Consider the following 14901-nt stretch of genomic DNA (forward strand, 5'->3'; position numbering starts at 1 on the left):
TAAAGTTTTGAAGTGCTCATTTCCTCCCTGTACTGTTTGCCACTTCAGAAGGTGTAGAAACTGTTGAGAACAGAGAAGATAAGAGTGATCACAGAGATTAAAGGAGAACTCTCAGTGAAGGAGTCCAGCTGTGGTCAGTGGGACCAATAGATGGGAAGCAGCTCTGGCAGGACGTAATGGGAAGCAGCTCTGGTAGGACTCTTGTGGTAGGAAAATGCTCACTTAACAGGTTAACTTGTAGACAAAGTGTGCAAAGTTGATCTTTTTGGTGAGATATCAGTGGTTTGCCACTGGCTTGACAGAAGACTCAAGAAAGGGCGCTCCAGAGGTTCAGCTTTGAGAAGGGTTTGGCCTACATGGGAAAGAGACTCCTAGAGCACATCCAGTGAATCAGAACCTTATTACTGCTATAAATCCCATTTGTGATTCTCTGACCTCTAAGCTGCTAATGTAGCCAAACACCATGCCGGTCATTAATTTGGATCCTGAACAAGAAGTAGCCCACTTCTCTTTCTTCTCAAGTAATCCTTTCTATCTAGAGGTCTGACAAAAGGGCACTTGACAGCCAGGGAAGCTTTGGGGAGAACCAAAACACAGGACTTCCTTCACATGCTGAAACACTAGTGTTTCTTCAAGAACTTGACATAGGTTTGGCCCCTGTCCCTGCCCCCAGCTTTATCCTAAGGAGACCCTAAAGCATCCAGAGATGGCACCTTCAGCCTGGGGGAGACTGAGGGGAGACCTCGTTGCAGTTACAACTTTCTAACGAGAGGAAGAGGAGCAGCAGACACTTCTCTGTGGTGACAGTGACAGGGTCAGAGGGAAAGGCTGCAAGTTGTGTCAGAGAAGGTTTAGGTTGGATATCAGGAAAAGGTTATTTTCCAGAGGATGGCTGGGCACTGGAACAGGCTCCCCAGAGCAGCGGTCACAGCTTCAAGCCTGACAGAGCTCAAGAAGTCCTTGGACAATGCTCTCAGGCACACCGTGTGACTCTCAGCGCGTCCTGTGCAGCACCACGAGTTGGACTCTGATGATCTTTGTGGGACCCTTCCAACTCGGCATATTCAGTGATCCCGCGGCTCCCCACACCCTCTCAGAGACACACACCCGGCCCGGCCCGGCCCGGCGCTCTCCTTTCAGCGTCCCTCACGGACGCCCCGGCGCTCCGCCGCGCTGCCCTCACAGCCCCTCCCCGCGCGGGGGGCGGGGCCGAGACCCTCCCCCGGGCCCTCAGCCCCCGCCGTCACGTGGCCGCCGTGTCACGCCCGCCCCTCCCGCCCCCGAGTGTCCCGGGGCGCTCGGCGCCGCCGCTCCGCCCTTCGGCAGCTCCGCGGATCGCTCGGTGCGCGGCTCCCGGCACAGCCGCGCCGGCGTAGCGGGACGCGGGCGCTCCATGAGGTGAGGGCGCAGCGCGGGCGGTGGGCGCGGGTCCGTGCGCGCTCGGCGGCGGCGGCGGGCGCCGTGAATGGGGCTTTGTGTGCGGCGCCCACCTGCTCCCGCCTCCGCCGCCCGGCGCGGGGGGCTCCGGGCGCTCCCCCGGCGGAGCCCGACCCGGGAAACCTCTGAGGGGCGCGACAGGAGGGAACTTCTCCCTCCTCTTTGCCGGGCGCTGCCGGAGCGCCCCGTTTGTCCGGTGTAGGGGAGCCGAAAGCGGTAGGGGGACGCAGCCCGCGAGTCGCTGCCGCTTGACTGTTTATTTTCATTTACTCTATAGTTTATGTTTTGTTTGCTTTGTTTTATTTTCCTCTCAAGATGCGTGGCGGGCAGTGACAACTGCCCGCAGGGGTGAGGGATGGCACCGCCGGTTCGGTGCCCCGCACCTCTGCCCGCCCACAGAGCGGTCTCCGCGGGTCCCTCGGGCCCGAGCGGAGCCGCCCCGAGGTCGGGGGTCCCTGGTGTCGGCTGAGCCCCGACAGCGGGCGGCCTGATTGGAGTCAAATCCTCCCCCCCTCCGGGGGGACCCTCAGAGTACTTCCTCCCACCAGAGGGGCGGCCCCGGCCGTCCCGGTGCTCACCCCGGGGGTTTGGTGGGAGCCTGTGGAGGGCAGGGTCGCTGCCGGGCTCCCCCCGCCCCGCTGCCGGCCGCGGATCCCCGTACTCCGCGGGCGCGCAGGGGGCCGCGCCTTCCTTAGCGGCTCAGGCTTAAAAAATACAGATTTTATATTGCTGTTAAAAAAAAAAAAAAAAAAAAAAAAAAAAAAAAAAAAAAAAAAAAAAGTAGCCTACTTTAGGAATGGCATCGAGTTTAATCGGGAACCTGTGCTTCTGACTTCTCAGAGGGCATGCAAAAGACTTATCAACCTCTTGCACAGCGTTTGGCAGCACAAGCCTTCTGCAGTCTGCTTCTGCCACTTGTGACATTCTTAACTTTCTCTTTGTGAAAAGAGTACGCTTTAACAGGGTTGCAGGATCTCTAACAAATTCTCCCATTTGCTTCTATAGTATGAATGTGCTTACTACAGCACTGATATGAAACACATCCAGTCTACTGCTACTTTCGTAGAAGCTGTAGTCTTTTCTTTCCTTTTTCTTTTTTCTCCTCTACCCTAGCTGGTTGTAGATTAGCTGTGTCATTAAATATATATATATATATATATATGTATGTATATATATACCCACATATATATAACAAATGCCAAAAATTACACATGCATCATGTTAGAAAGGTTTTCTCGTGTCCAGGATTAACTAGGAGTAACTGGATTTTGTAAATACCTGTCAGTGACCTGTTTGGCTTTTGTCTTGGGACACTCATGGAAAGCTGTCAATGAGATTTTATTTGCTAGTGCAAGAATTGCATAACAGCCATATGAACCAGAGTGAAAGAGCATTTTGAGTAGAACAACGCATCATATGAGCTCGGGGTTACCTTGATTTGAAGCCAAGCTCAGTGCCAATAAGTCACTGTGCAGGAGCAGACACCTGTCCTTCCAGTCTCTAAAAATATTGGCCCTCTGCTATTCTCTTTCCCTTCCAGGAGTGCATCTGCTAGCCTAGCAATAAAATGCTACCTCCTCCCCTCTATTTCTCTGAACCAAGAGGTAGATGGATAACATCAAGTGGTGAAGAAGAGACTAGATGGGAGGCTGCTTATCTCAAGAAGTGATGTAAGCATTTCATCACTTGCTTGCCTCATCTGTTCCTTTTTTTTTTTCTTTCTGTATGTTCAGTTTTCCTTCTCCCCCTCTCTGATGACTTCATGCGTTTTTTCAGGAAGAAGCAGGGAGTGGAGAAACATGAAAGTAGTTCTTGTGTAAAATGTTGATAATTTCTAAATCCTGCTGCAACAATACCCTAATCACATTCCTTTTGGGAGCTGATTGTGGTCTAGTTTGTTTTGCACAGGGATAGTGCTTGAAATAAATATAGAGAGGTGGGGAAAAAAAATGTAAACTAGAACAAATAATTTCAAGGCTTTAGTGCCTTACTTAATGACAGACATAGTAGAGTACTAAAAATTCCAAGGTAGAGGCACAGCAATCCATTACATCTTCTGGGGTTATAAATCTGAGCAGATGGCTCCTACTCTGTGTGTACCTCTTGCATGTCTGAGAAGCCTGCTCACTTGGAAGCATTTTTTGGAGATGCTGTCTAGGTCTCTGTGGATCCATGCAGGTGATAGCTCTGTATTTGCAGTAGTTTGGGATTTGCTTTCAGAGTTGTCACTCCTGGCTGCTGCTTATATTTAGAGTCATCTGATCATGGGGTTTTAGGGTTCAGAGGAAGTAAAGCAAACAACTATAATTTTGGTAATATGTTAGAGCAGAGTTTGTCACTGTCCAGGAACATGCCAGTCTGCTGAACTATGCGAGCAACTGAAGCTCTCACTGGCACTTTGGACTAGCTGACAGTTTAGGTACTTCCCAAGGACTTCAGGAGTGGAAACACACAGCAGTGAAGGAATGCATCCTTCCCTTGTGTTGAGGTCCTGAACAAGATGGCCAGCAACACTGAAGGTGATGGTGGTGATCTGTGTGCTGAACTTCCAGATCGTCACATCGTAGGGAAAGCTTCCTGGTTAGTGAATTTTCCTGGGATGGTTTAGGTCTTGACAAGTCCTTCCTCAGCAGACAGAACTTGCATTTTAGATAAATGCTGTAGTAACTCATGTACATTTTCTAAAGCTGTCATAGTCTTTTGATTTTCTGCCTGGAAGCTATTGCCAGTACTGAAAATACTGTAAAACAAGATGTGTCTTATTTTTTTTCCCCTCCCACATGAATCTGTTGGAGGAATGGATAGAGGAGAGAGAAAGCCAAATTTGTTCAGTCATTACAAAACAAAAAGAATTTGTATGCTGGTCTGCCTGTGACTCTGTAACTTCAGTAATTGAGGATGTTCCATTTCTTTTCTCATAACTTTTGAGAGGCAGGGAGCTACTGTTAGTTCTTGCAGATATCTGACTTCCCAGGGGCATTTTGGAACACCCTGAAATATCTTTGCAGAGTTTTGACACTTGAGTATTTTCTGAGGACTTTGTTTACAACTACTTGCCTGAGACAGGAGAATGTTAACTCTAAGGGGTATGTAAAGATTTGTAGGTCTATGAAGGCTGGGAGAGGTATCTTAAATGATGTATCTTCTTCTCCAAGATTTATACAGCACCTAGTGCTGCTGCTATTAAATACAAATTTCAAAAACCTGAATAAAATCAGGAAAAAAATCATTTGATTATCATTAAGATCATAGAATAGCAGAGGTTTGAAGGAACCTCTTGAGATCATCTAATCCAACCCCTCTGCCAAAGCAGGTTCAGCTAGAGCAGGTTGCAGAAGATCATGATCAGGAAAGTTTTGAATATTTCCAGGAAAGGAGATTCCACAACCTCTCTGGGTGGCCTGTTCCAGTGCTCTAACCCTCAAAGTAAAGAAGTTTTTCTTCATATTCAGATGGAATTTCCTGTGTTTCAGGTTGTGCTTGTTGCCCCTTGTCTTGTCACTGGGCATGCCTGAGAAGTGTCTGACCTCATCCTCTTGACACACATCTTTAAGATATTTGTAAGCATCCTCTCTCAACTGTCTCTTCTCCAGGGCAAACAAACTGAGTTGTCTTAGCCTATCCTCATGAGAGACATGCTCCAGTTCCCTAGCCATCTCTGTGCCTCCACTGTACACTGTCCAGAAGTTCTTGCCTTTCTTGAACTAGGGAACCTGGAACTGGACACAGCACTCCAGCTATGGCCTCACCAGAGCAGTGCAGGAGAACCTCCTTCAGCGTGTGCTGTCCACACTATTCTCAAAGCACCCCAAGATACCACTGGACTTCCTGGCCACAAAGACCTGCTGCTTGCTCATGTTGAACTTGTCTACCAGGACTCCAGGTGCTTCTGGACAGAGCTTGATTTCAGCAGACTAACCGCTAACCCGTGCTAGTCCCTGAACTGCATCACCACACATCTGCCTTTGTTAACTTCATGAGGTTCCTCTCAGCCCAGCTCTCTAGCTCATCCATATCTCATTGAATGGCAGCATACATAGCATTCCACAAATACAATTTACCTAATGTAGGTCTTAATCTTGCTGATGTTCTAATGGTTTATAGCATTGAGAGTCTTCCAGAATAGAAAATTTGCATTTTTAGTGCTTTTTATTGAAGGTTGAAAACACATGAAGCTCACTTTTTGAATAATGTTAAAAAAGATGCTTGGTTTTCGTCAGTTAAAGTATTTACACAAGAACTTAGTGGCTGAATAGGGGAGCTGTGTTATCAGCACAGTCTCCATAGGTATTTCTAGATTAAAGTAGTTTTGGATACTCTTCCAAGTTGCTTATGGGAGTGAGGCTTGTCAGGTGTCTTAGGTAAATTGCTTTGATGTTCCTGTCTTTTTAATTCCACCTCTAATATGTGACTCCTCTGCCTTAGGCTGTTTCAGAATATTAATCCATAAAGTCGTGGATATATCTCTTCATAGATTTAGTGTTGCAAAACTGTACAGTTTGTTGTGTTTGATGATTCTGAAGAACATTGAGTTGAATGGTTGATAACAGAATACTAGGAAGGAAGTATAAACAAGTACTAGCTGTTGTTATCCATATGGATTTCTCATTTAAGAACTGACATTTCAGAAGTGGGTCTCTAAGGCATTTTTGTCTATTGCTAATTGCGTCTAGGTGCTTTATTTCCAACCTCATCCAGCTGAACTGAGTATCAAGCATAAAGTCTTCAGGGCTGCAACATATCTTATGTATGATCAAACAAAAGAAGATGGCCATAAAAAAAAGGGTCGTGCAAGGGTATGTGTGTGTGTATGTGTTTGTTTTAGACACAAGGAAGTTGAAGGCAGAGAAAGAGCATCAGTATGTCCCAGTTTGTGCAACAGGTCTTGTCTCTTTAGTTGTGCCTGGGTGTGTGTTGATAGACACTTCCAGACAAAAAACCAGGAGTGGAACTGGAATAAAATCATATGTAAGGAGTGAACAGCAAATTTACCTGGTCTTAATTTGAGTTAGGCTTTTGCCTAGAGTCCTGTCTAATATGCCAAGTAAACAAACCAGGGCAATTTCACATTTTGATTTTTCTCTAACCTGCTCCTGCATGTAAGATCTTGCTGGCACTAGCTTTCTTCTGGTTGTCTAGAACTGCATTTGAATACGCTGTTTAAACAAACTGCATGTATCCCCAGATTGATCATCTTTCTTGGGTTTATACTGGCTGTATGGTATCTTCTGAGGCTGGTACTCCTTCAGCTGAATCCATTAAAAGAAAATTCAACCTTTACAAAGTCTGAATATTAAAGGAAGTGTAAGAGTAAAGAGTTGATACAAAGTGTCCTGGAGAGAGGAGCAATAGCTATAGATTTGTTAGTGTTGCAACATCTAACTTCTGAGCTCAGATGCTTAAAATTGTATAGTTCAGCACATCCTTGCCAGTGATTTGTGAGCAGATTGAGGGAATGTAGTAGGTTACCCAAGGCCCTTGCTATCTCTGATGTCTGATTCTGTTTAGAGTGGGATTAACTGTATGTAAATCACTCCCACTCTTGTGTAGTGCTTGCGCTTTTCAGTGCATTTTTCAGTGCGTTTTCGTTAGTAAGTAACAGTAGATTTACCAAGCCAAGAATTATTCATCTTTATAGGTAATACTGAATTTATAAAATTCTGTTCCATTTGACTTTTCCTATGATAGGAGGGTGGGCTACTCAAGATGGAAAAACTGAGTCGTGCTGATAAAGAGTGGGGAAATGTTCCTGTAGGTTTTGGTCTGTATGATGCTTCTCTGATTTGGCCTGAGAAATGGAAGAATGTGCTCAGCTTGATGAAAATAGGAAGTAGTCAGGGGAGGTAGAGTGTTGGGTGGATTTTTTTTAGGACACAGTAGGCTTGCTGCATTTATGTTGGAGCAGCCAAAGAGGCTAAGCAATGGCTAATGCTTCCAGACAGTACTGTGACTTTGGCAGTGTTTAAGAGCAGCTTGGGTTGGAGCACATTCTTGGTGTTGGAGGGTAGGTCAGGGACGTGAAGCATTTATTAAGTTGGATACTGAATGTGATCAGCAGAAGGGTTACATTAGTGTTGATGCCTCTGGCTGCTTTGCAGTGCTGGCTGCTGCTAGGCTGCGCTTCTGGGTCAGAGCTGGGCTTATGGTTTAGGAAGTGATCATCCAAAGTGTAAATGATGGTATGCTTTGGGGGAAGATGCTTCTGGGGCCCTTTATTTTCCACGTGAGAGTAGATCTAGTCACACAGTGGAGGTTGTAAGTGGTCGTATAGCAGCAGCAAGAATATACTTCCACACTCCAGACCCTTTTCTCATTTCCCCTACACCTCTACATGTGTTGCCTAGAGTCTGTACAACTTTCCTGTAACCTTTCAAGGTTAAAAAAGTTTTTTTGAAGTGTTTTTGGAAGGGGAAGGGGAAATTAGTTGAAACATTAGTCATGCTTTGCTGCAAAAGTGCTCTGTGTGAGATGAAGGCTTCTTAGGGTGTTCTGAAAGAGGTGTAAGATTTTTTACACCCAGATTAGTTGAATTCAGCACTTTTCAGTGAGGAGTGACTCATTAGCATGAACACTGTGCATAATATATGAATTTACTCTAAACTTCCAGTTTTGCTTAGGGAAATTGAATCTTTTTCTTGTTGCATCACTAGATTTTTGGCCCCTCAAAGAGTTAATTGTAACATTGTTTGAAAGGCCTTGCTCTGATTTTAGTGCAATTTAATGAAAGGGAAAAAAAGTCAGTATTGTTGTTTACTGTGGTTTGCACAAATCTCACGATAAATCAGTGGGGAAGATTATCCTAATCTGTTTCCTACATTTAAATCTAAAGATTGTATTGTGTATTAAAACACAGTTGCAATGAAATTATTGAGGCCAAAGATTACCACCACTCCAATGTCTCTTATTTTAGCTAGATAGGTTTACCACCTACCGAAAGATGTTTTCTGTGGCTAGCATTCCTCTGGGCTGTTTCTTGATATTAAGCTAAAGGAATATGATATAGAGGACTGGATATTTAATTTTGGAGCTAATGGTTAAAAGCACGTGATCAGTATTAGCTGTTGAGAATCCCTGGAGTTAAGCACTTATCTGCTGCTAACTTGCTGCAGCTATAAAATGACAGCACTCAGTATTTATTACCACATTCATTCTGAAAGGAGAAAAATGCCACTATTAGTAGAGATTGCTTCTTGTTAATACCTGTGATTCATTGCAGAAATATTGTTTTGAAGTGTCTTGATGCTCCCTGGTGAATTTCGACTAGTCACCTCCTATCTTGTAAAACGGGAGAGTAATTTTAATGGCGCTTACTTTATCCCCCTCAGGCAAATGAACAGTTGTCATAAAGCTCTGCCGAATCAGGATGCTGACCTCTTTTTGCATCAATTCCAGTAATTACACCCTTTGAGAGGGGTCTTCCTCCTTTAAACAGGGACGAGAAAAGGCAGCCCTCACCACTTCATGCTTTTTTATCACTACAGTTGAAGGATTATGGGCATTATGATGAACAGACTGTAATCTTAATGTTTGTGTTTAACTACATCGTATGGAAAAATACAGATGTGAAAAACATACTAAGCTTGGGAATGCTGTTTTTGTATGATTGAGCATGCTTTTTTAATTATGCTGAGGATTTGAGTTTCACAGCGTATAAAATGTGCTTCTTCCTTTCTCACAAGAGGGAGAGTAATGTATTAGGAGTGCTTGCAAAACTTGTTAATTAGACTCTCCTACAGGTTCCTCAGAGAAGAGGGTCCAACTTTGCAATTGCTCTATGTACCTACAAGGAGTTTTCATCTCTCCCACAGCCTTGTAGTTGAGCACTTTGTCTTCCTTGGGAGCTATAATAAATCTTCTGTCCATGGGAGCCAAAAATGCTGAGGGAGTGTGAAGGGGAAAGACAGCCTACAACAGACAATTCTTTGGCAATCTGTACGTGAGGAAAGATTTCTTGTTTTCAATTCCCTGTGCACAGAATTTATTTATACTGTATTAACTGGTCGAATTAAACAGTTTACTTTTTTTAGTCAAAGTATATTTAAGTTATAAAATACAAAGTCCTGGTAAGTTTTGGGGTTTGTGGGGTGCTGTATAATATCTCACATCTTTAAAGTTTCTTTACATTGCTGGGGTTTTTTTCATGAAAGTTTGGGGGTTATTTGGTTTGATTTGGGTTTTTTTTTGCTGGTGTGGTATGTAAAGAAAGCCAAGTGAGTAATGGTATTTGTCTTGTCTGTACCCTGGCATTTACAGTTCTCATCATCCCTGATGTTACTAGAGGTTAATTTTAGAGATTATTGGGCTCCTGCTGAGGTTCAAGGCTCTTTTCCATGCAGGCTATAACAGCTGTTGTGCAACTTTCTAAAAAGTTTGGGTAAGTGTAGCAGAAACAAAGTGGTATGCTTCTCTCAGAGCAGTCTGAAATAATTCCTTCTTTTTGATTGTTCAGTTATTACTTTTTAATTTTTTTCTTTACTATTTTACAAATACTCCATTCCACCCAGGAAAAAGCTAAGAAATTTTCATCTAAATCAGGGAGTGAAAAGGTTCTGCAAAATCTGTATTCCTTTTTCCTTTTTGCCTGCTAAATAATTAAACAAAATGCCACAAACCCATTCTCCTTGTGATTAAATGCAATAATTTTGAATGAAACCCCCTGTTCATATATCTGGATGCAGTCAGAGATCTGACATGGCTTGAAAATTACTTCTTATTTAGACTTAGAGTAATTTAATTCAATTTAATGATTTTTTTAACAACTTACAGAATTAACCCATCCAGATTACCTACTGCTACCTACTGGAGAGGTAACCTGTGGGAAATGTGTTTGTGTGGATATAGTATATGGGATTTTTTTTTTTAAAGAAATGTACTTGAGTTTGTTTTAAATGGCTGTCAGATAAATAAGGGGTTGAACTAAATAACATGTTTGCTTAGCACTGATTGCTATTCCTGAATGGTAGCCAGGGTTGTATTTTTTGGAAGCATTCATATACATATATATTCTACTAACAGTGTGCTGTGCCATTGTTGTTTTAAAACTCATAATATAGTCATCATGTGGAACGTAGCAACTTGCCTTTAATAATGAGATGTATTTTTATGAAACAACTGAATCTCATTTTGGTTATCAAACTGTAATCTACTGTTTCTGAAGAATGATGTGAAACATAGTGACCCTGCATGACCCATGTGAATTTATGCTTCAGTCCCTATTTCAGTTATTTATTTATCTGACTAGACTTGTAAAACTTTTTCTACTTTTTTTTCATAGGGTGGAGAGAGGAAGTTTAGACAGCTGAACATCCTTAACTTTAAACTGTTCCTTCAGAAAAAATTTGTATAGCAGCTAAAATTTGTAGATGAAAGCAACTTACTCTTTCAGTTAGCATACTGTAAAACTACAAATGTGAAACATTTTACCTAGGTGCATTTGCCAATCCAGATGTTGCTCTCATTAAAATTTTCTGCTGTGCTCTAGGAAAAAGCACGTTTCCATGCTACTATAGTGTGCTGTTCACTATTATGTTGGATTGGCAACGGGTGGTATCATTGAAACTTTCTGTAGGAAACTTTGCTCTTGACACTCACTTTCCTCTGTGAGAGTTTGCAGCTTGTCTCTTAGGTTAGTTTTATGTTTGTTCAACTGCTGCTTTCCTTCATGTGAAAGGGCGGAAGGGGGAACATGACTGTGATAATGTACTGCCAAGTTACAAGCAGCCATGGCTCTTAAAAACCCGCATCCAGTTCCTTATGGGGAGAATCCAAAACAATTCTTCCAGCAATAACCTTTGTCTTGCTCAGGCGATTCTGTCAGCAGGCTGTGTTGTGTTGAGTTGTCCTAGTATGTGTCCTGCATGGTTGAAGTACAATTTAGGGTTTGGTTAGTGGTTGGACTTGTGCATAGAATAATGGTGGTACTTCTGCTACCCACTGCAGACCTGTGGTGGTAGGATGGTGGAATTTTAATGAATGACTTCCTATGCTTAATTATGATTTTTCCTACTTTAGAAATGGCTGTCCTGATGATAATATTAAAATAGGCTGTGATCAGAGGAATCTGCTCATGTATGAATGTGTTGGTGATCTAAATATGTGGAGATGTAGTTACTATAACATGATACACAGCTTAGGTTTTGGCTAATGTTTGTTCTATTGTTCAGTGGTCAGATTTAGGCTTACTTGTTAGTTTAGAGAAACAGTTAGAAAGTTTCCCTTAGGTGGCTGTTAATCTCTTTCAGAGCTTGAGGGCTAAATCCTCAAGATTTAGAGTGATAGAGGTATGCAAATTCAGTTGTGACTTGCCTGCCAGTGAACTAAATGGTATCAAGTTGGAATCTCACTTTCTTTCTTTTCTGTTTAGATATTGAAGAAGAACAAAAGCCTCTCAAAGGTTTGGAAGGTTGAATGTGATCAGAATGAAGAGCTTAAAAGCAAAGTTCAGGAAGAGTGATGTAAGTACTTCTGCTCAGTTTGACTGCTGATTTTCATGCTGGAAACAAATTCTTCACTCCCACTTTGATAAGCCTGTAGGTTAATGAATTACAGAGAAGAAAGCACAAAGGCAACAGCTGAGTACAGTATGGAGTAGGCTGTTTCTGTTTGTAGAGCCATTATCTGTTATGCAAATTAACTGTATTTTACTACCTTGGTCCCCATAGCTGAATCATACACATCTGTGGGGTCTGCAGAACTTCTGTTAGATTACACAGGTTCCCAGACTGGAACTTTGTTCCAGGTTTAGGATTAGCCTCGTAAGGACTTTACTATCCAATCATATTTCTATCTAAGCCTAATACCGTTCTTATCAATGTGGTGTTTGAGCACTTAACGTAATGTCTCCCCAGTCTGTAGCAGGGTTTCTTTGTCAGCAAGAACACAGGAACCAGCTGAGCAATTAGGGCAGCTGTGGTTTATCAGTTACAGTGTGACAGGAGGGGTGGATATGAGGCTTGAACAGTGGGGAAGGAAGACTGTTGTTAAATGTAGAGGTTCTCAGGAGAATCTCCAGAACAGCATTTAGAGAGACAGGAGGTTGCACATAATCTTGCTGGCTGTAGAAGTATTGGTGGAGACCCAAACTTCAACATGTATAGTAAGCAATATTTCCCTTGGAGGAATAGAACTGCCGTAGTCTAGTGCTTTTCTTGTCCTTCTGTTCCTACTACTATGTATTCCAGATTTTTGTGTTGCTAGTAAGAAGTCTGTGAAGTAGGTGAGTTTGTGTTTAGTTGACTTTCCAGATATCATGTTGAATTTGTAATGGATCTTCATGGTCTGTGAAGAATGTATTGTTTCATTCTTCATCCTAGATTTTTGTGCCCTTTTGAAAGAAGTGATGTATTGTTTATCACCGCCAGATTTTCTTGGGGGTCCTGGGGCAGCCATGGTGAATGAAGATGCTGAGGTTTGAAAATGGAGCATCTTGAGAAGTTTTGATCTTCAAAAGTAAAGTTTCACAGTGCACTCAGTGGGTGTTTTGATGTAAAGATTGTCTCATGGCACACCATTAGAGTAATTCATCTTTAGCCAGCCTGTAGTGCACATCAGAAGCAGAAGAAGGTAGAGTTACTGCTGTGGTGTTAGCTGCAGATGTGCTGGCTACTGCTCAAAAAGTCTTTTGAGCTGTAGGGTAGCATTTAGTTAGCATTTGGTGCAGCTGTTGAATTGGTGTCCTTGCAGCAGCACTGATGAATGCATTGCTCCTTCAGTTTAGCAAGAGGTATTTCCTAAAAGACTGCCTCTATAAACAAGGTAAATATGTAAACCAACTTTCTAGAATACTCCATAAATATTCTCTTTTTGGGTGCAGAGGGAAACACTTTTCACTACATAAGTAGTATTTGGTTTTGCTGGTCACCAGACTGAATCAGCCTGTGCCACTTGTGCCACTTCACATCAAATAAAAATATTATCACAAGTCCTGTTTCACTGAACTTGCCTTTCAGTTTAGAACTGCTAGAGTTCTGTGGTCAGACCCTGTTGCTCCTGTTGCAACAAGCATCAGCAATTGCTATTTTGAGTTCTGCCATACCACTAAAAGTTTTAATAGGCATTGCTTGGGTAATGAGAGCAGTCTGTTGGCTAATACATGAACACACTTGGAAGTTAGGTGTGCCCATGTGTTAGGATGACTTCATTCACACTTCTATGTTGCTAGGCTAGGGGCAGCTGCTCTAGAGCAAAGGCTGAGTGACATGTGATGAAATCAGACCTTGCTGTAGGAGTTCAGCCACTGTCATAAATTGCACTGGTTCACTTATTCTTTAGTAATCTAGCCCTGATAACTTGTGTGTGCCTCTCCCCAAAATCGAGAGCAGTCTGAATGTAATTGCTGTTTTGATACTACTGCTGTCTACTGGCTGGAGACAAGGTTGACCACAAAGGATTTTTCAGATACCTAAAATTTAGATATGCAGCTCTAAGAGCACAACAGTCTAAATCCATGAAGTCTGGTTTCCTCTGTTTTGAAGCCAAGCCTTAAGGGCATAATTCAAGGCAACCAACAGGAGCTGTCCTATATTTTGTGCAAGATAAGCAAGGCAAATTATCCTTCTCTACAGTTTCCAGAAGCTGCTTTTTGTTACAGTTTTGAGGAGGAGAAAAAGGATGTCTTTTTAATGAGAAGTAGTTGGTTGTACTTATATCTCAATTTATAAGATGTGGTAAGTGCTCTTGGATTGGAAATGAAGGTAAAGTCAGAAGGGATGGACTAAGTATTTTTCATTCCTCTCTAAAAGAAATCTTTAACATATTGTATTTTAGAACTGAAGATGTCTTGGGATAAGGAAGAGTACCCTTGTCTGTTACTTCATTGCTGGCATAAAAAATAAGGAGTGGGAAGAGTAGAAGGCAAGTCTTCAAGGTGTGCATGAGAGACAGGAGTTACAAACACTTCTCCAGCAGCAGGGCTGATAACATAAAACTCTGTACCAGAATGAAGACCACGAAGGAAATTTCACTGATGTATTGAAGCTCTCTAGGCTTTCCTTCGGTAGTTGAATTGAAAATGAGTATAACTGCTGATATTCAAGTGTATTTCTTGGCATCCCTGCCAGAGGGCGTTGCTTTGGTGCTCAAATGACACCAGTCTTAATGCTTGTGAAACAGATGGCCCTGCTTTTTTCACATCTGCTGTTCTCATTTTGGGGGTATCTGACACTGCAGTGGGCCAGGTCAAGGACAAGAAGTGATGGAAAAATACTTTTGGCATGAGTGTAAGATGGGCAACTTTGCTTTGTGTTACTGTAGGGTCAGCCCTGGAAGGAATGGTGGAAGTAGGAGGAACAGCAGAGCATCCCTTTCTCTAGTTGTTGCTTGGTTTAGTTCCATTGTGAGATCACACCCCAAAAATATTGGCCCAAAAAGCACAAGGGTGGGCATGCCAGCAAAGGAGTTGCAAGAGCACGCAAGTAAATAAGGCTGCTAATTTAAATATTTAGCAGGATTAATATAGTCCACATT

General features: G+C 42.7%; 1 protein-coding gene across 2 annotated transcripts in view; it reads left to right on the forward strand.

Moving 5' to 3' along the window:
* Positions 1-1317: 1317 nt before the first annotated feature.
* The window catches only part of RAI14 (retinoic acid induced 14), an 86978-nt gene continuing 73394 nt past the window's right edge, over positions 1318-14901 (forward strand). For both annotated transcript variants that reach the window (XM_066339610.1, XM_066339611.1), the window contains exons 1-2: positions 1318-1398; positions 11801-11891. In XM_066339610.1, the coding sequence (XP_066195707.1) occupies positions 11856-11891 (36 nt within the window). In that variant the 5' untranslated portion in view covers positions 1318-1398; positions 11801-11855. The remainder of the gene's footprint in view (positions 1399-11800; positions 11892-14901) is intronic.

The sequence above is a fragment of the Sylvia atricapilla genome, chromosome Z, assembly GCF_009819655.1.
Source record: "Sylvia atricapilla isolate bSylAtr1 chromosome Z, bSylAtr1.pri, whole genome shotgun sequence".
NCBI classification, from domain to species: domain Eukaryota; kingdom Metazoa; phylum Chordata; class Aves; order Passeriformes; family Sylviidae; genus Sylvia; species Sylvia atricapilla.